The following is a 20943-nucleotide window of genomic DNA, read 5'->3' as shown; positions in this document are numbered from 1 at the left end:
AGTAAGGCTCCTAGGCACCTTCCTAGAGGGAAGCTACAACCCCTCCCCGTTCCACAGCGGCCATGGTCACATCTGTCCATAGATTTCCTGACCGATCTTCCGCCGTCTCAGGGGAACACCACGGTTCTAGTGATTGTGGATCGGTTCTCTAAGTCCTGCCGTCTCCTCCCGTTGCCCGGTATCCCTACAGCCCTACAGACTGCGGAGGCGTTATTCACCCATGTCTTTCGGCACTACGGGGTGCCGGAGGACATCGTTTCTGATCGGGGCCCCCAATTCACGCCTCGGGTATGGAGAGCGTTCATGGAACGTTGGGGGTCTCCGTCAGCCTGACCTCCGGTTATCACCCGAGAGTAATGGGCAGGTGGAGAGAGTGAACCAGGAGGTGGGCAGGTTTCTGCGGTCGTATTGCCAGGATCGGCCAGGGAGTGGGCACGATACATTCCCTGGGCTGAAATGGCTCAGAACTCACTACGCCACTCCTCTACTAACGTGTCCCCTTTTCAGTGTGTGTTGGGGTACCAGCCGGTCCTGGCACCATGGCATCCGAGCCAGACCGAGGCTCCTGCGGTGGAGGAATGGGTACAGCGCTCCAAGGAGACCTGGAGGGCCGTCCAGGACTCTCTACGACAAGCGAGTGGACGGCAGAAGAGGAGTGCTGACCGCCACCGCAGTGAGGCCCCCGTGTTTGTACCGGGGGACAGGGTCTGGCTCTCGACCCGAAACCTACCTCTCCGCTTGCCCTGCCGGAAGCTGGGTCCGCAGTGTGTAGGGCCCTTTAAAGTCCTGAGGAGAATAAACGAGGTGTGTTATCGATTACAACTCCCTTCCTATTATCGTATTAACCCCTCGTTTCATGTGTCTCTCCTCAGGCCGGTGGTGGCTGGTCCCCTGCAGGACAGTGAGGTACCGGAGGTCCCTCCCCCTCTGGACATCGAGGGACCCCGGCGTACAGGATCCGGGCCATTCTGGACTCAAGGCGCCGGGTGAGGGGCCTGCAGTACCTCGTGGACTGGGAGGGGTACGGTCCGGAGGAGAGGTGCTGGGTACCGGTGAGAGACATCTTGGATCCCTCCATGTTGAAGGATTTCCATCGCCTCCATCCGGATCGCCCTGCGCCTCGTCCTCCGGGGCGACCTCGAGGCCGGTGTCGGCGCGCTGCGGGAGCCGCGCGTCAGGGGGGTACTGTCACGAGTCCGACCGAGGGTGTTTCCTTTTCCCGGGCGGGTGGCGCCGGCGGTCGTCGTCACCGGCCTATTAGCTGCCACTGATTGTTTTTTCCTCCCCCTCCTTGTATGTTTAGTGGTAGCACCTGTGTAGGGTTAATTAGTTTGTCTTTATTAGACAGCCGGCCCGCCTGGTTGTTGTGCGGGATTATTTCATTGTAACCTTCGGCTCTGTTGTGTTTTTGTATGTTACTTTTGTGAGCACCCTGTGGTGTGTTAAGCGCGATTAAAAAGACGCACAGCATTGAAATTCTGTTTCCTGCAGTTGACTCCACACCCACGACACCCGGAGCATTACATTTATAGACGTGACCCAGTCATTATTCTGATATTTATAGACGTGACCCAGTCATTATTCTGATATTTATAGACGTGACCCAGTCATTATTCTTATGTAATACATGTATCACTAGCCACTTTAACTATGCCACTTGGTTTACATACTTATCTCATATGTATATACTGTACTCGATATCATCTACTGTATCTTGCCTATGCTGCTCTGTACCATCACTCATTCATATATCCTTATGTACATATTCTTTATCCCCTTACACTGTGTATAAGACAGTAGTTTTTTTTTTTTGGAATTGTTAGTTAGATTACTTGCTCGTTATTACTGCATTGTCGGAACTAGAAGCACAAGCATTTCGCTACACTCGCATTAACATCTGCTAACCATGTGTATGTGACAAATAAAATTTGATTTGATTTGATTTGATTTGATTCTGATATTTATAGACGTGACCCATTGGTTAGTTTAATTAGTTCAATAATTATAGACGTGACCCATTGGTTAGTTTAATTAGTTCAATAATTATAGACGTGACCCATTGGTTAGTTTAATTAGTTCAATAATTATGGACGTGACCCATTGGTTAGTTTAATTAGTTCAATAATTATAGACGTGACCCATTGGTTAGTTTAATTAGTTCAATAATTATGGACGTGACCCATTGGTTAGTTTAATTAGTTCAATAATTATGGACGTGACCCATTGGTTAGTTTAATTAGTTCAATAATTATGGACGTGACCCATTGGTTAGTTTAATTAGTTCAATAATTATGGACGTGACCCATTGGTTAGTTTAATTAGTTCAATAATTATAGACGTGACCCATTGGTTAGTTTAATTAGTTCAATAATTATGGACGTGACCCATTGGTTAGTTTAATTAGTTCAATAATTATGGACGTGACCCATTGGTTAGTTTAATTAGTTCAATAATTATGGACGTGACCCATTGGTTAGTTTAATTAGTTCAATAATTATGGACGTGACCCATTGGTTAGTTTAATTAGTTCAATAATTATGGACGTGACCCATTGGTTAGTTTAATTAGTTCAATAATTATGGACGTGACCCATTGGTTAGTTTAATTAGTTCAATAATTATGGACGTGACCCATTGGTTAGTTTAATTAGTTCAATAATTATGGACGTGACCCATTGGTTAGTTTAATTAGTTCAATAATTATGGACGTGACCCATTGGTTAGTTTAATTAGTTCAATAATTATGGACGTGACCCATTGGTTAGTTTAATTAGTTCAATATTTATAGACGTGACCCATTGGTTAGTTTAATTAGTTCAATAATTATGGACGTGACCCATTGGTTAGTTTAATTAGTTCAATAATTATGGACGTGACCCATTGGTTAGTTTAATTAGTTCAATAATTATGGACGTGACCCATTGGTTAGTTTAATTAGTTCAATAATTATGGACGTGACCCATTGGTTAGTTTAATTAGTTCAATAATTATGGACGTGACCCATTGGTTAGTTTAATTAGTTCAATAATTATAGACGTGACCCATTGGTTAGTTTAATTAGTTCAATATTTATAGACGTGACCCATTGGTTAGTTTAATTAGTTCAATAATTATGGACGTGACCCATTGGTTAGTTTAATTAGTTCAATAATTATGGACGTGACCCATTGGTTAGTTTAATTAGTTCAATAATTATGGACGTGACCCATTGGTTAGTTTAATTAGTTCAATAATTATGGACGTGACCCATTGGTTAGTTTAATTAGTTCAATAATTATGGACGTGACCCATTGGTTAGTTTAATTAGTTCAATAATTATGGACGTGACCCATTGGTTAGTTTAATTAGTTCAATAATTATGGACGTGACCCATTGGTTAGTTTAATTAGTTCAATAATTATGGACGTGACCCATTGGTTAGTTTAATTAGTTCAATAATTATGGACGTGACCCATTGGTTAGTTTAATTAGTTCAATAATTATGGACGTGACCCATTGGTTAGTTTAATTAGTTCAATAATTATGGACGTGACCCATTGGTTAGTTTAATTAGTTCAATAATTATGGACGTGACCCATTGGTTAGTTTAATTAGTTCAATAATTATGGACGTGACCCATTGGTTAGTTTAATTAGTTCAATAATTATGGACGTGACCCATTGGTTAGTTTAATTAGTTCAATAATTATGGACGTGACCCATTGGTTAGTTTAATTAGTTCAATAATTATGGACGTGACCCATTGGTTAGTTTAATTAGTTCAATAATTATGGACGTGACCCATTGGTTAGTTTAATTAGTTCAATAATTATGGACGTGACCCATTGGTTAGTTTAATTAGTTCAATAATTATGGACGTGACCCATTGGTTAGTTTAATTAGTTCAATAATTATGGACGTGACCCATTGGTTAGTTTAATTAGTTCAATAATTATGGACGTGACCCATTGGTTAGTTTAATTAGTTCAATAATTATGGACGTGACCCATTGGTTAGTTTAATTAGTTCAATAATTATGGACGTGACCCATTGGTTAGTTTAATTAGTTCAATAATTATGGACGTGACCCATTGGTTAGTTTAATTAGTTCAATAATTATGGACGTGACCCATTGGTTAGTTTAATTAGTTCAATAATTATGGACGTGACCCATTGGTTAGTTTAATTAGTTCAATAATTATGGACGTGACCCATTGGTTAGTTTAATTAGTTCAATAATTATGGACGTGACCCATTGGTTAGTTTAATTAGTTCAATAATTATGGACGTGACCCATTGGTTAGTTTAATTAGTTCAATAATTATGGACGTGACCCATTGGTTAGTTTAATTAGTTCAATAATTATGGACGTGACCCATTGGTTAGTTTAATTAGTTCAATAATTATGGACGTGACCCATTGGTTAGTTTAATTAGTTCAATAATTATGGACGTGACCCATTGGTTAGTTTAATTAGTTCAATAATTATGGACGTGACCCATTGGTTAGTTTAATTAGTTCAATAATTATGGACCCATTGGTTAGTTTAATTAGTTCCCATTGGTTAGTTTAATTAGTTCAATAATTATGGACGTGACCCATTGGTTAGTTTAATTAGTTCAATAATTATGGACGTGACCCATTGGTTAGTTTAATTAGTTCAATAATTATGGACGTGACCCATTGGTTAGTTTAATTAGTTCAATAATTATGGACGTGACCCATTGGTTAGTTTAATTAGTTCAATAATTATGGACGTGACCCATTGGTTAGTTTAATTAGTTCAATAATTATGGACGTGACCCATTGGTTAGTTTAATTAGTTCAATAATTATGGACGTGACCCATTGGTTAGTTTAATTAGTTCAATAATTATGGACGTGACCCATTGGTTAGTTTAATTAGTTCAATAATTATGGACGTGACCCATTGGTTAGTTTAATTAGTTCAATAATTATGGACGTGACCCATTGGTTAGTTTAATTAGTTCAATAATTATGGACGTGACCCATTGGTTAGTTTAATTAGTTCAATAATTATGGACGTGACCCATTGGTTAGTTTAATTAGTTCAATAATTATGGACGTGACCCATTGGTTAGTTTAATTAGTTCAATAATTATGGACGTGACCCATTGGTTAGTTTAATTAGTTCAATAATTATGGACGTGACCCATTGGTTAGTTTAATTAGTTCAATAATTATGGACGTGACCCATTGGTTAGTTTAATTAGTTCAATAATTATGGACGTGACCCATTGGTTAGTTTAATTAGTTCAATAATTATGGACGTGACCCATTGGTTAGTTTAATTAGTTCAATAATTATGGACGTGACCCATTGGTTAGTTTAATTAGTTCAATAATTATGGACGTGACCCATTGGTTAGTTTAATTAGTTCAATAATTATGGACGTGACCCATTGGTTAGTTTAATTAGTTCAATAATTATGGACGTGACCCATTGGTTAGTTTAATTAGTTCAATAATTATGGACGTGACCCATTGGTTAGTTTAATTAGTTCAATAATTATGGACGTGACCCATTGGTTAGTTTAATTAGTTCAATAATTATGGACGTGACCCATTGGTTAGTTTAATTAGTTCAATATTTATAGACGTGACCCATTGGTTAGTTTAATTAGTTCAATAATTATGGACGTGACCCATTGGTTAGTTTAATTAGTTCAATAATTATGGACGTGACCCATTGGTTAGTTTAATTAGTTCAATAATTATGGACGTGACCCATTGGTTAGTTTAATTAGTTCAATAATTATGGACGTGACCCATTGGTTAGTTTAATTAGTTCAATAATTATAGACGTAACCATTGGTTAGTTTAATTAGTTCAATAATTATGGACGTGACCCATTGGTTAGTTTAATTAGTTCAATAATTATGGACGTGACCCATTGGTTAGTTTAATTAGTTCAATAATTATGGACGTGACCCATTGGTTAGTTTAATTAGTTCAATAATTATGGACGTGACCCATTGGTTAGTTTAATTAGTTCAATAATTATGGACGTGACCCATTGGTTAGTTTAATTAGTTCAATAATTATGGACGTGACCCATTGGTTAGTTTAATTAGTTCAATAATTATGGACGTGACCCATTGGTTAGTTTAATTAGTTCAATAATTATGGACGTGACCCAATCATTTGTTCTTTATGTTCTGTTGCAATTTTCACTGGCAATGTTCTTATCCCTCGCTTGCTAGCTAGCTAGCTACAGCTAATACAGCCACGACCTCTGCAGACAGAATAACAGCAATGTAGCTGTTTTCTATTGACAGTCATTTGGAATCATCCATAACAATGAGCTGATGATGCCCTATTTAGACTGGCCCAGTTAGAATTAGGTGACCAGATTTCTGAAATGAAAACCGGGGACATTTCCAGTTCAGTGGTCAATATATCATTAAAATATCCAATGTTATTATCTATTATATATAATATCAATACATCATTAAAATATCCAATGTTATTATCTATTATATATAATATCAATACATCATTAAAATATCCAATGTTATTATCTATTATATATAATATCAATATATCAGTAAAATATCCAATGTTATTATCTATGAAATAAAAAAGGTGAACATTTCCGGTTTCATGTCTTTAGTCTAACAGGCCCACTGTGACAGAGAAAACACCTATACTACAGAAACACTATAGACAAGACAGAACTGTCCGATCTGAACAGCCATTCAGTGGTCCTGGTGGTCTGGGCAGAATAAGAACAGAAGAGAACATGAGCCAAATTGAAAAAACAGACAATAGTATATGTGAAATACTTAACATAATAAATAAATAAGATGCTGATGAGAATGGTAACTACATAATATACTTATACCACCCTAATCTGTATATTTCTCAGAAGAATGTATCATCTTCAGGATTGCTCGGTCTTTGGCCAGCTTCTCCATGACCTCCTGGTGAGGTTGAAGTTTGTCTTCACAATAACCATGGCCTTGATGGTAGGAACAGGGAACCTATTTCTTGATGCTGTCCATATATCATTCATTTGGGAGAACACTCTCTCGACTGGTGCATTACTTCCAGGTAAGCATATGACAACAGATGCTAATCTAGCCAGGTTAATGTGTGGGATGTCGTTCTCTTTGAAGTGGGTAACCACCGTGCTCCATATCTGACTAAACGGTGTCTCAGATGTGTTCCATTCTTCAAGCGATCCCCCCTTTAGGAACTCTTGCAGGCCAGTAACCACCGTGCTCCATATCTGACTAAACGGTGTCTCAGATGTTTTCCATTCTTCAAGCGATCCCCCTTTAGGAACTCTTGCAGGCCAGTAACCACCGTGCTCCATATCTGACTAAACGGTGTCTCAGATGTTTTCCATTCTTCAAGCGATTCCCCCTTTAGGAACTCTTGCAGGCCAGTAACCTGGTCACACAATGCATCCTCATTGATGGTCACATTGGGGCATTTTTCCTGTAGTATGCCTGCTGCCTTCACGCTGAGGTTGCCTTTTTAAAAGGAGACCATGTAAATCTTTTAGATGATCTGTGTGCTTTCCCCATGCTTGCAAGTAGTTCACAGCCATAGTGAAGAACGACTGGGATGTTTTGAGAAAGCTCTCTTTAGACATGACCCCATTGTCCTCCAGCTCTCTCAGAAGTCCTCTGACCAAAACGGGAATGAAGTTGTCATCACATCTTGCAGTCAATTTTGCCTCAACGTTTCTCAGAATTGCAGTGGACTCCACAACACAGTGGTCCTGACCTCCAAGCCTCTTGATCGTGTCACTGAATATGGTCAAGTTTCCATGGACAAAGGCCAGCCAAAGTTCAGTCAGTGGATCTTTGAACATTGCTCGCAGGACAACAGGGCATTTGTCTTCAGAAAGAAAAAAGGATTTCAAATGGCACCTTTTCAGCACTCTTTCTAGAGCAGGAAGCAGGGACAGCCAGCGAACATTTCTGTGTCCTAAAATGTTATGGTACTCCTGGCCAACAAACTCACAAAGCCCTTCAGTCTTTCTACTTTAACGGTGAAAATATCTTTGTGAGCAGGTACTCAACATCAAGAGGAATCATATCCAAAGCTGTTCTGGCCGTGTTATGAATGATGTGGGCAGGACAACCTCAGCCAATCACCTCCTGCTGCAGAGCATTTTTAACTCTGGTATGGACATTGACCCTCCCCAGCCTATTCAGTCCTCCAAAGTTGGTATTTGTGTTGTCGGCAGAGAATGCCACGACTTTGTTTTCCAGGTTACATTCTGGAATGACCACCAGCACCTCAGCTGCAATTTTCTCTGCTGTTTCTCCTTTCAATTCAACTAAATCAAGCAGTTTTGTTTCCACAGATGTTTTGCCACCATATATCTGACAATATCTGACTACTATTGGCAGCAGCTTTACATGTCCATGATTGGACACATCAATGGACAGGGACACAAATTCAACCTGGTCTAGGTCCTGTGTTACCAAAGTAGTTGGCCATGGTGCTAACACGTTACTCACTATGGCTTCACATTTTGTCCTAGCACGTGATGCTAACACGTTACTCACTATGGCGTCACATTTTGTCCTAGCACGTGATGCTAACACGTTACTCACTATGGCATCACATTTTGTCCTAGCACGTGATGCTAACACGTTACTCACTGTGGCATCACATTTTGTCCTAGCACGTGATGCTAACACGTTACTCACTGTGGCATCACATTTTGTCCTAGCACGTGATGCTAACACGTTACTCACTATGGCATCACATTTTGTCCCAGCACGTGATGCTAACACGTTACTCACTATGGCATCACATTTTGTCCCAGCACGTGATGCTAACACATTACTCACTATGGCTTCACATTTTGTCCTAGCACGTGATGCTAACACGTTACTCACTGTGGCATCACATTTTGTCCTAGCACGTGATGCTAACACGTTACTCACTATGGCGTCACATTTTGTCCTAGCACGTGATGCTAACACGTTACTCACTGTGGCATCACATTTTGTCCTAGCACGTGATGCTAACACGTTACTCACTGTGGCATCACATTTTGTCCTAGCACGTGATGCTAACACGTTACTCACTGTGGCGTCACATTTTGTCCTAGCACATGTAAACTTCGGCTCATAAAGCTTTCATGTCAGTTGTGCTGTGCAGTCCATAGATCTGTAACTATGATTGTGTCACATAGTGTGCTATGCAAAGACACCCTCCTGCACAGCTAAATCATATTGTTATTGGGAAGGCTCTACCTTCTTGAAGAATGTGGTGACAGAGGGCAAACCAACACGGCCAATCAGAGAGGCTTTATGTGGTGACAGAGGGCAAACCAACACGGCCAATCAGAGAGGCTTTATGTGGTGACAGAGGGCAAACCAACACGGCCAATCAGAGAGGCTTTATGTGGTGACAGAGGGCAAACCAACACAGCCAATCAGAGAGGCTTTATGTGGTGACAGAGGGCAAACCAACACAGCCAATCAGAGAGGCTTTATGCTTTTCGTCTGTTGATGTTCCACCACTGCCGTTCTTCTCCGGATGCCAATTGAAAGAGAGGAATTACAAAGGGTGCAGTGAACCATTCTATCGTCTTGACCGGAGCGTATAAATGGAAATTCTCTCATCAAGTTTTTCATAAAGTGCATTTCTGTTTCTTAGAAAGAGTCATTGTATCTCCTCTGTCTGCTCTTCTACACTCTCCTTGTGTCACTCTTCTTACTCTCAACTTTTTCTTCTCCTCCAATCTTTCTCCTCCTCTTTTCTTCACTCGTCTTCCTTTCCTTCTCTTCACCTTTCCACCTCACTCTTCTACACCCTCCTCGCTTCACTCTTCTACACCCTCCTCGCTTCACTCTTCTACACCCTCCTCGCTTCACTCTTCTACACCCTCCTCGCTTCACTCTTCTACACCCTCCTCGCTTCACTCTTCTACACCCTCCTCGCTTCACTCTTCTACACCCTCCTTGCTTCACTCTTCTACACCCTCCTCGCTTCACTCTTCTACACCCTCCTCGCTTCACTCTTCTACACCCTCCTCGCTTCACTCTTCTACACCCTCCTCGCTTCACTCTTCTACACCCTCCTCGCTTCACTCTTCTACACCCTCCTTGCTTCACTCTTCTACACCCTCCTTGCTTCACTCTTCTACACCCTCCTCGCTTCACTCTTCTACACCCTCCTCGCTTCACTCTTCTACACCCTCCTTGCTTCACTCTTTTTACTCCCTTAATTTTTCCTTCTCCTTCCTCTCCAATCTTTATTAATAAATAGCACACTATTAGATAAAATACTTTGGTTAACAGTTTCCCCCATTGCTTGCCTCATTTCTGTATTTTCTCTCAAAAACATTGTTTGGAATAATAAATTGTCAGGCTCTGTAATCATATCTTTACCTTTACTCCTCTGTCTCCTTCACTCTTCTTCCTATCTAGTCTTCCTCCTCTGTCTCCTTCACTCTTCTTCCTATCTAGTCTTCCTCCTCTGTCTCTTTCACTCTTCTTCCTATCTAGTCTTCCTCCTCTGTTTCCTTCACTCTTCTTCCTATCCAGTCTTCCTCCTCTGTCTCCTTCACTCTTCTTCCTATCCAGTCTTCCTCCTCTGTCTCCTTCACTCTTCTTCCTATCTAGTCTTCCTCCTCTGTCTCCTTCACTCTTCTTCCTATCCAGTCTTCCTCCTCTGTCTCCTTCACTCTTCTTCCTATCTAGTCTTCCTCCTCTGTCTCCTTCACTCTTCTTCCTATCCAGTCTTCCTCCCCGGCTCCTTCACTCTTCTTCCTATCTAGTCTTCCTCCTCTGTCTCCTTCACTCTTCTTCCTATCCAGTCTTCCTCCTCTGTCTCCTTCACTCTTCTTCCTATCTAGTCTTCCTCCTCTGTCTCCTTCACTCTTCTTCCTATCCAGTCTTCCTCCTGTCTCCTTCACTCTTCTTCCTATCCAGTCTTCCTCCTCTGTCTCCTTCACTCTTCTTCCTATCCAGTCTTCCTCCTCTGTCTCCTTCACTCTTCTTCCTATCTAGTCTTCCTCCTCTGTCTCCTTCACTCTTCTTCCTATCCAGTCTTCCTCCTCTGTCTCCTTCACTCTTCTTCCTATCCAGTCTTCCTCCTCTGTCTCCTTCACTCTTCTTCCTATCCAGTCTTCCTCCTCTGTCTCCTTCACTCTTCTTCCTATCTAGTCTTCCTCCTCTGTCTCCTTCACTCTTCTTCCTATCTAGTCTTCCTCCTCTGTCTCCTTCACTCTTCTTCCTATCCAGTCTTCCTCCTCTGTCTCCTTCACTCTTCTTCCTATCTAGTCTTCCTCCTCTGTCTCCTTCACTCTTCTTCCTATCTAGTCTTCCTCCTCTGTCTCCTTCACTCTTCTTCCTATCCAGTCTTCCTCCTCTGTCTCCTTCACTCTTCTTCCTATCTAGTCTTCCTCCTCTGTCTCCTTCACTCTTCTTCCTATCTAGTCTTCCTCCTCTGTCTCCTTCACTCTTCTTCCTATCTAGTCTTCCTCCTCTGTCTCCTTCACTCTTCTTCCTATCTAGTCTTCCTCCTCTGTCTCCTTCACTCTTCTTCCTATCCAGTCTTCCTCCTCTGTCTCCTTCACTCTTCTTCCTATCTAGTCTTCCTCCTCTGTCTCCTTCACTCTTCTTCCTATCCAGTCTTCCTCCTCTGTCTCCTTCACTCTTCTTCCTATCCAGTCTTCCTCCTCTGTCTCCTTCACTCTTCTTCCTATCTAGTCTTCCTCCTCTGTCTCCTTCACTCTTCTTCCTATCCAGTCTTCCTCCTCTGTCTCCTTCACTCTTCTTCCTATCCAGTCTTCCTCCTCTGTCTCCTTCACTCTTCTTCCTATCTAGTCTTCCTCCTCTGTCTCCTTCACTCTTCTTCCTATCCATGGCTCCTTCACTCTTCTTCCTATCTAGTCTTCCTCCTCTGTCTCCTTCACTCTTCTTCCTATCCAGTCTTCCTCCTCTGTCTCCTTCACTCTTCTTCCTATCTAGTCTTCCTCCTCTGTCTCCTTCACTCTTCTTCCTATCCAGTCTTCCTCCTGTCTCCTTCACTCTTCTTCCTATCCAGTCTTCCTCCTCTGTCTCCTTCACTCTTCTTCCTATCCAGTCTTCCTCCTCTGTCTCCTTCACTCTTCTTCCTATCTAGTCTTCCTCCTCTGTCTCCTTCACTCTTCTTCCTATCTAGTCTTCCTCCTCTGTCTCCTTCACTCTTCTTCCTATCTAGTCTTCCTCCTCTGTCTCCTTCACTCTTCTTCCTATCTAGTCTTCCTCCTCTGTCTCCTTCACTCTTCTTCCTATCTAGTCTTCCTCCTCTGTCTCCTTCACTCTTCTTCCTATCCAGTCTTCCTCCTCTGTCTCCTTCACTCTTCTTCCTATCTAGTCTTCCTCCTCTGTCTCCTTCACTCTTCTTCCTATCTAGTCTTCCTCCTCTGTCTCCTTCACTCTTCTTCCTATCTAGTCTTCCTCCTCTGTCTCCTTCACTCTTCTTCCTATCCAGTCTTCCTCCTCTGTCTCCTTCACTCTTCTTCCTATCCAGTCTTCCTCCTCTGTCTCCTTCACTCTTCTTCCTATCCAGTCTTCCTCCTCTGTCTCCTTCACTCTTCTTCCTATCCAGTCTTCCTCCTCTGTCTCCTTCACTCTTCTTCCTATCCAGTCTTCCTCCTCTGTCTCCTTCACTCTTCTTCCTATCCAGTCTTCCTCCTCTGTCTCCTTCACTCTTCTTCCTATCCAGTCTTCCTCCTCTGTCTCCTTCACTCTTCTTCCTATCCAGTCTTCCTCCTCTGTCTCCTTCACTCTTCTTCCTATCCAGTCTTCCTCCTCTGTCTCCTTCACTCTTCTCCTTCAGTCTTCTTCTGTTCCTTCACTCTTCTTCTAGTCTTCCTCCTCTGTCTCCTTCACTCTTCTTCCTATCTAGTCTTCCTCCTCTGTCTCCTTCACTCTTCTTCCTATCTAGTCTTCCTCCTCTGTCTCCTTCACTCTTCTTCCTATCTAGTCTTCCTCCTCTGTCTCCTTCACTCTTCTTCCTATCCAGTCTTCCTCCTCTGTCTCCTTCACTCTTCTTCCTATCTAGTCTTCCTCCTCTGTCTCCTTCACTCTTCTTCCTATCTAGTCTTCCTCCTCTGCCTCCTTCATTCTTCTTCCTATCTAGTCTTCCTCCTCTGTCTCCTTCACTCTTCTTCCTATCCAGTCTTCCTCCTCTGTCTCCTTCACTCTTCTTCCTATCTAGTCTTCCTCCTCTGTCTCCTTCACTCTTCTTCCTATCCAGTCTTCCTCCTCTGTCTCCTTCACTCTTCTTCCTATCCAGTCTTCCTCCTCTCCTTCCTCTCCACGGCTACTGTTATCCATGAACATTTCTAACTATATTTTCACACTACTTATTATAATGCCAGTAGAGTAGGGGCCTGAGGACACACACTTAATGTGTTGGGAAACATGTTGTGAATGTATTGTAATGTTTTAAAAGTTGAATAGCCATAATAAATACAAACACTGGTCCTTGAGAGGAGATCACATTGCATATCAAAACACTAAGCTAGAAAAAATAGTTTGTGCAAGCAAACCTGCCAATATGACAACCGAATTCAAAAACAGCTGGTCAAACTAGAAACATGTGGGAGGATTTGACAGCATAGCGCCACTAAACTAGAAACATGGGAGGATTTGACAGCATAGCGCCACTAAACTAGAAACATGGGAGGATTTGACAGCATAGCGCCACTAAACTAGAAACATGGGAGGATTTGACAGCATAGCGCCACTAAACTAGAAACACGGGAGGATTTGACAGCATAGCGCCACTAAACTAGAAACATGGGAGGATTTGACAGCATAGCGCCACTAAACTAGAAACATGGGAGGATTTGACAGCATAGTGCCACTAAACTAGAAACATGGGAGGATTTGACAGCACAGCGCCACTTGCGTCATGACTGCAACAGTAGAGACCAGAGAAATTCATGTTCATCTCTCACCACGTTAATGTCATCAGATACTTTTTTTTTTTTAAAGGAAGAATCATACGAAAGGTATTGACAACACATTGATAGGCAATACTATACATGTTTTAAAAATAGGACAGATTTAAAAGAAAAACATTAGTCTTAAATCGCAAACCACCGTGACTAAAATATGCAGAGGAAAAACATCCTTAGAGTCTTTGTTGTTCCATATGTAAACACCCCACGCTGTTCTCGATAAGCTTTCGAGCAGCTGGTGATGTAAGCACAGTAAAGAATCCTACCTAAAAGTGCAGAGTAGGACGATAGCGATAGTGAGGGAGATGAGAGAGAGACTGTGTCCGATAGTGTAGCCTACTTTCACTGCCCAGTAGAACTCCGCCTGAGAGAAACACACAAGTAGACACATTAAAACATGTTACTGCTCACACCTCGCGTTCAAAGCTCAAAAAAACAATAACAAAAAGAGGGCCAACCCACCTCTGTTTTGGTAAAAAGCTGAAAGATGGGCCTGGAGAAAAGTAACCACTCTCAAATTCATAGACAGAGCTATGGAAGCAAAGACTGACCACCTGTGATGTACAGTACAAAATGATCTATTTTGATCAACAAGTTTATATTTTAGGTTCTGATGGGGTACGACAGTTGAACTAAGCTCATATTCTTCAAGAATCAAGTTTTATTCTTCAAGAATCAAGTTTTATTCTTTCAAGTTTTATTCTTTCAAGTTTTATTCTTCAAGAATCAAGTTTTATTCTTCAAAAATCAAGTTTTATTCTTCAAGAATCAATGCATGTATACGTTAAAACAATTATCTATCAATAAGCATGATTTATGTTCATTTGTATTTAACCTTTATTTAACTAGGCAAGTCCGTCAAGAACAAATTCTTACGACGCTGGGCCAATTGCAAACCCGGACGACGCTGGGCCAATTGCAAACCCGGACGACGCTGGGCCAATTGCAAACCCGGACGACGCTGGGCCAATTGCAAACCCGGACGACGCTGGGCCAATTGCAAACCCGGACGACGCTGGGCCAATTGCAAACCCGGACGCCCTGCTGGGCTCCCAAACCCGGCCGGTGGTGATACAGCCTGGAACGACGCTGGGACTGTAGTGAAACCCTAGCACTGAGATGGAATTGCAAACCCGCCACACATGGGCAAATTGCAAACCCGGACGCCGCTGGGCCAATTGCAAACCCGGATGCCGCTGGGCCAATTTGCAAACCCGGAAAATACTGGGCCATTCTAGTTACGCCCTGTGGGGCTCCCAATCACAAGGCCGGTGGTGATACAGCCTGGAATCGAACCAGGGACTGTAGTGACACCTCTAGCACTGAGATGGAGTGCCTTAGACCGCTGCGCCACACATGGGCAAATCTATAATGGTTAGCACTATCCTCCGACAATTACTTTTCCTTTTGATGTAATTCTAATTTCAGGAAATAATTAAAATACAGGATACATTCTAGTTACGTCATATGATTGTGGAAAACACAAGGCCCTAATAATGGCACCCTATTCCATACTGTCGTCCACTACGTTAGACCAGGCCCATAGGGCACCCTATTCCATACTGTCGTCCACTACTTTAGACCAGGCCCATAGGACACCCTATTCCATACTGTCGTCCACTACTTTAGACCAGGCCCATAGGGCACCCTATTCCATACTGTCGTCCACTACTTTAGACCAGGCCCATAGGGTACCCTATTCCATACTGTCGTCCACTACTTTAGACCAGGCCCATAGGACACCCTATTCCATACTGTCGTCCACTACTTTAGACCAGGCCCATAGGGCACCCTATTCCATACTGTCGTCCACTACTTTAGACCAGGCCCATAGGGCACCCTATTCCATACTGTCGTCCACTACTTTAGACCAGGCCCATAGGACCCTATTCCATACTGTCGTCCACTACTTTAGACCAGGCCCATAGGGCACCCTATTCCATACTGTCGTCCACTACTTTAGACCAGGCCCATAGGGCACCCTATTCCATACTGTAGTCCACTACTTTAGACCAGGCCCATAGGACACCCTATTCCATACTGTAGTCCACTACTTTAGACCAGGCCCATAAGGCACCCTATTCCATACTGTCGTCCACTACTTTAGACCAGGCCCATAGGGCACCCTATTCCATACTGTAGTCCACTACTTTAGACCAGGCCCATAGGGCACCCTATTCCATACTGTAGTCCACTATTTTAGACCAGGCCCATAGGGCACCCTATTCCATACTGTCGTCCACTACTTTAGACCAGGCCCATAGGGCACCCTATTCCATACTGTCGTCCACTACTTTAGACCAGGCCCATAGGGACACCCTATTCCATACTGTCGTCCACTACTTTAGACCAGGCCCATAAGGCACCCTATTCCATACTGTCGTCCACTACGTTAGACCAGGCCCATAGGGCACCCTATTCCATACTGTCGTCCACTATTTTAGACCAGGCCCATAGGACACCCTATTCCATACTGTCGTCCACTACTTTAGACCAGGCCCATAGGGCACCCTATTCCATACTGTCGTCCACTACGTTAGACCAGGCCCATAGGGCACCCTATTCCATACTGTAGTCCACTACTTTAGACCAGGCCCATAGGGCACCCTATTCCATACTGTAGTCCACTATTTTAGACCAGGCCCATAGGGCACCCTATTCCATACTGTCCTCCACTACTTTAGACCAGGCCCATAGGGTACCTTATTCCATACTGTCGTCCACTACTTTAGACCAGGCCCATAGGGCACCCTATTCCATACTGTCGTCCACTACTTTAGACCAGGCCCATAGGGCACCCTATTCCATACTGTAGCCCACTACTTTAGACCAGGCCCATAGGGCACCCTATTCCATACTGTAGCCCACTACTTTAGACCAGGCCCATAGGGCACCCTATTCCATACTGTAGCCCACTACTTTAGACCAGGCCCATAGGGCACCCTATTCCATACTGTAGCCCACTACTTTAGACCAGGCCCATAGGGCACCCTATTCCTTACTGTAGTGGGAATTGAGTGGCATTTCAAATGTAGCCTTCATACATGCTCCTTTACTCCAGGGAGCAACATGTCAAGTCTGTTGGTATTGTAGCTCTATGTGGCCGACTCAGTTTGAATCCAGGCTGTCTGTGCACCACCAGACCATTTTAGCCCGCTGAGCTGAAGCCTGGGCATTAGCTCGGGGACCTAAACACTTTTTTATCGTAAAGTAAAAAGCCATTGTCTTGTTATCACCGTTACACAAATACAAAAGGTCACTGATTTATGAACATTGGTCAATAAATGATTAGAAATGTATTGATGGATCTGTAAAAGACACTGGTTGCCATACCTACCATGTCATCATCATCAACTTTGGTGACGTTGGCATTGTACCCACAATTCAGTGCATAGGAAGCAGGGCTAACCTCAGACCAGCCATCACTGGTGCAGGTCTTCGACAGGTTACCTTGATGACAGAGAGGACAGGTGTAACAGGTTACCTTGATGACAGAGAGGACAGGTGTAACAGGTTACCTAGATGACAGAGAGGACAGGTGTAACAGGTTACCTAGATGACAGAGAGGACAGGTGTAACAGGTTACCTAGATGACAAAGAGGACAGGTGTAATAGGTTACCTAGATGACAGAGAGGACAGGTGTAACAGGTTACCTAGATGACAGAGAGGACAGGTGTAACAGGTTACCTAGACGACAGAGGGGACAGGTGTAACAGGTTACCTAGATGACAGAGAGGACAGGTGTAACAGGTTACCTAGATGACAAAGAGGACAGGTGTAATAGGTTACCTAGATGACAGAGAGGACAGGTGTAACAGGTTACCTAGACGACAAAGAGGACAGGTGTAACAGGTTACCTAGATGACAAAGAGGACAGGTGTAATAGGTTACCTAGATGACAGAGAGGACAGGTGTAACAGGTTACCTAGACGACAAAGAGGACAGGTGTAACAGGTTACCTAGATGACAGAGGGGACAGGTGTAACAGGTTACCTAGATAACAGAGAGGACAGGTGTGACAGGTTACTTAGAGGACAGGTGTAACAGGTTACCTAGATGACAGAGAGGACAGGTGTAACAGGTTCCCAAGATGACAGAGAGGACAGGTGTAACAGGTTACCTAGACAACAAAGAGGACAGGTGTGACAGGTTACCTAGACGACAGAGGGGACAGGTGTAATAGGTTACCTAGATGACAGAGAGGACAGGTGTAACAGGTTACCTAGATGACAGAGAGGACAGTTATAACAGGTTACCTAGACGACAGAGTGGACAGTTATAACATGTTACCTAGAAGACAGAGGGGACAGGTGTAACAGGTTACCTAGACAACAGAGCAGACAGTTATAACAGGTTACCTAGACGACAGAGCGGACAGTTATAACAGGTTACCTAGACAACAGAGCGGACAGTTATAACAGGTTACCTACACTCTACTTGTTTTTACAGTAACTTACTGGCAGCCAGTTAACTGTAAGTTACTGTAAAAAAAAAGGAACAGTATCTTACGTACCATATTTTACGGTATTCAATATTGTTACTGTAATTTATTTACAGTACCAATAATACTACTGTGGTCATTTTACAGTAACATACTGTTCCTGTAGAGACTTATTTGCATATTTCCCAGTGCCTTGCCTTTAAAATGAATTGTAGAGTTACCACCCATGACTGTTTTTGTTAGTGACAGAGACATAGCAGTTGCATTCATCCTTGTTCAGTCTTGTGGCCAATTGAGATTCTAAGAGAATAAGTTGTCATTAAAATTAAATTATGGCAGAATTTATCGGGACCCCACCCCAAATCTAATGACACAGCCTTAAAATCTGTAAATTTCGATTTTGACATCAACAAATAACCTTCAATGAATTACATTTTCATCTCTTACCAAAATTCAAGAAACCAATAAATAAACGTACTCAATAAAATAGCTTTTTAATAAAAAAAAGATCTTTCTCTAAAACTTTTGTGTATTGTCCCGAATCCCTGAACTGACAAGGTAAAAATCTGTTGTTCTTCCCTGAACAGGCAGTTAACCTACTGTTCCCCAGGCACCAATGATGTGCCTGTCGAATAAGGCAGCCCCCCCCATCATCTCTCTGATTCAGAGGGGTTGGCTTAGATACGGAATACACATGTCAGTTGAATGTGTCCAGCTGTACAACTGACTAGGTATCCTCCTTTCCTTTCCCATACAATAATTTATACTCTTATTTTATTTTGTTCCCCCCAAGAAAACATTTTTGGCGACCTCACTGCAGTTCCTCCCCTGACATTGAATATTACTGCTTTAACACAATACATATTTCATAAGGCCATAATTCATAAGACCTTATAGTTTTACTCTTATACAGTGGTCTGAAATTTAGGATTTTACAGGCCACATCATGCCTGCAAGTAGGGCTGCAAACTTCTGTTAACTTTAATCCAAAACGTTCAGAAGTCCTGGAACAATCATCCAACTGGGAATTCTGGAAAACCTGGGAGTTTCCAGAATGTTACAACCTTAGTTATGTTATTTATCTTTGTGTAGCATAAGATTAATTAATCAAAACACAGATATGAAAAAATGTGTTAAACAATCTACCTGTATTACAGCATGCAGGGAACTTTGATAAAGGATGTTGTTGTTTTCCAGTTAACTGACTGCCAGTATGTTACCGTAAACAAAACAGTTTTACGGTTACCAATGTTGTTACTGTAATCCATTGATGGTACCATTACTGTTATTGTAATCTTTTGTAAAATGTGGGGGAGGGGGATAGTTGTTTGAATTCAGGCTAAGTGATGTTATTATTCACCAAATTTTTCCAAGGGGCCAGTGTTTTACATGTAGCTCATATTATGCTTGTGCTTGGTTTACGTTTAACAATTGATAATGATTTATTTGGTTGATGTGCCTTTTCCTAAGGATATATGTTTGCTTTAATAGGGTAGCCTAGTGGTTAGAGCGTTGGACTAGCAACCGTAAAGGATGTATAATAACAATGTGCAACAAAAAAAAACAACATTTTCTCTTACTTTAAAAAAATATATTTTTAGTTTAACCTTTATTTAACTAGGCAAGTCAGTTAAGAACAAATTCTTATTTTCAATGACAGCCTAGGAACAGTGGGTTAACTGCCTGTTCAGGGGCAGAACGACAGATTTGTACCTTGTCAGCTCGGGGTTTGAACTTGCAACCTTCCGGTTACTAGTCCAACTCTCTAACGACTAGGCGACCTTGCCGCCTCTACACTCTAACCACTAGGCCACCCTGCCGCCTCTACACCTAACCACTAGGCCACCCTGCCGCCTCTACACTCTAACCACTAGGCTACCCTGCCGCCTCTACACTCTAACCACAGGCTACCTGCCGCCTCTACACTCTAACCACAGGCTAACACTCTAACCACTAGGCTAAGCAGAAATACAGTAACTGAAGCACTACCGTGTTTTATGTTGCATGATTTTATGGCCATGTCCTAAATACATCAAATATTTCCCGGCCGTTACATTTGTTTTCCCACAATGCAATGTCGTTAACGGCATTTTTTTTTTAAAATGTGTGTAACAGAAGGTACAGTCATTTACAGGTCATCTCCAAAACCAAAACAATACGTTTTCATATGTTCAGCTCAATCAAGTTAAAATACAATAGTTCAACAGAGCCCAACTCTGACATTTGTTTTCAAAATGTTTTTTGTTAAGCTTTTTTCTGTATTATGCTATCTTCTACCCCCTTTTCTACCCCCACTCTACCCCCCTTTTCTACCCCCACTCTACCCCCTTCTCTACCCCCACTCTACCCCTAATCTTCTTCCCCCACTCTACCCCCTAATCTTCTACCCCTTCTCTACCCCCAATCTTCTACCCCCACTCTACCCCCCAATCTTCTACCCCCACTCTACCCCCTAATCTTCTACCCCCACAATCTTCTAATCGCACTGTACCCCCCTCTACCCCCTTCTCTACCCCCACTCTACCCCCTTCTCTACCCCCCACCCCTTCTCTACCCCCCTACCCCTTCTCTACCCCCC

At 42.6% G+C, this 20943-nt stretch overlaps 1 protein-coding gene across 1 annotated transcript in view; it reads right to left on the bottom strand.

The window, feature by feature from the left end:
• LOC112259670 (vasoactive intestinal polypeptide receptor) overlaps window positions 1–20943 on the bottom strand; it is a 124844-nt gene that overhangs the window by 48080 nt on the left and 55821 nt on the right. The window contains exons 4-5 of the mRNA XM_042329147.1: window positions 17261–17373; window positions 14190–14287 (exon numbers count right to left, since the gene is read on the bottom strand). Of these exons, the coding sequence (XP_042185081.1) occupies window positions 14190–14287; window positions 17261–17373 (211 nt within the window). The remainder of the gene's footprint in view (window positions 1–14189; window positions 14288–17260; window positions 17374–20943) is intronic.

This window comes from Oncorhynchus tshawytscha, linkage group LG10, assembly GCF_018296145.1.
Source record: "Oncorhynchus tshawytscha isolate Ot180627B linkage group LG10, Otsh_v2.0, whole genome shotgun sequence".
Classification (NCBI taxonomy): Eukaryota; Metazoa; Chordata; class Actinopteri; order Salmoniformes; family Salmonidae; genus Oncorhynchus; species Oncorhynchus tshawytscha.
The sequence above is the reverse complement of the archived record's forward strand: the minus strand, read 5'-3'. Positions and strand labels throughout refer to the sequence as shown.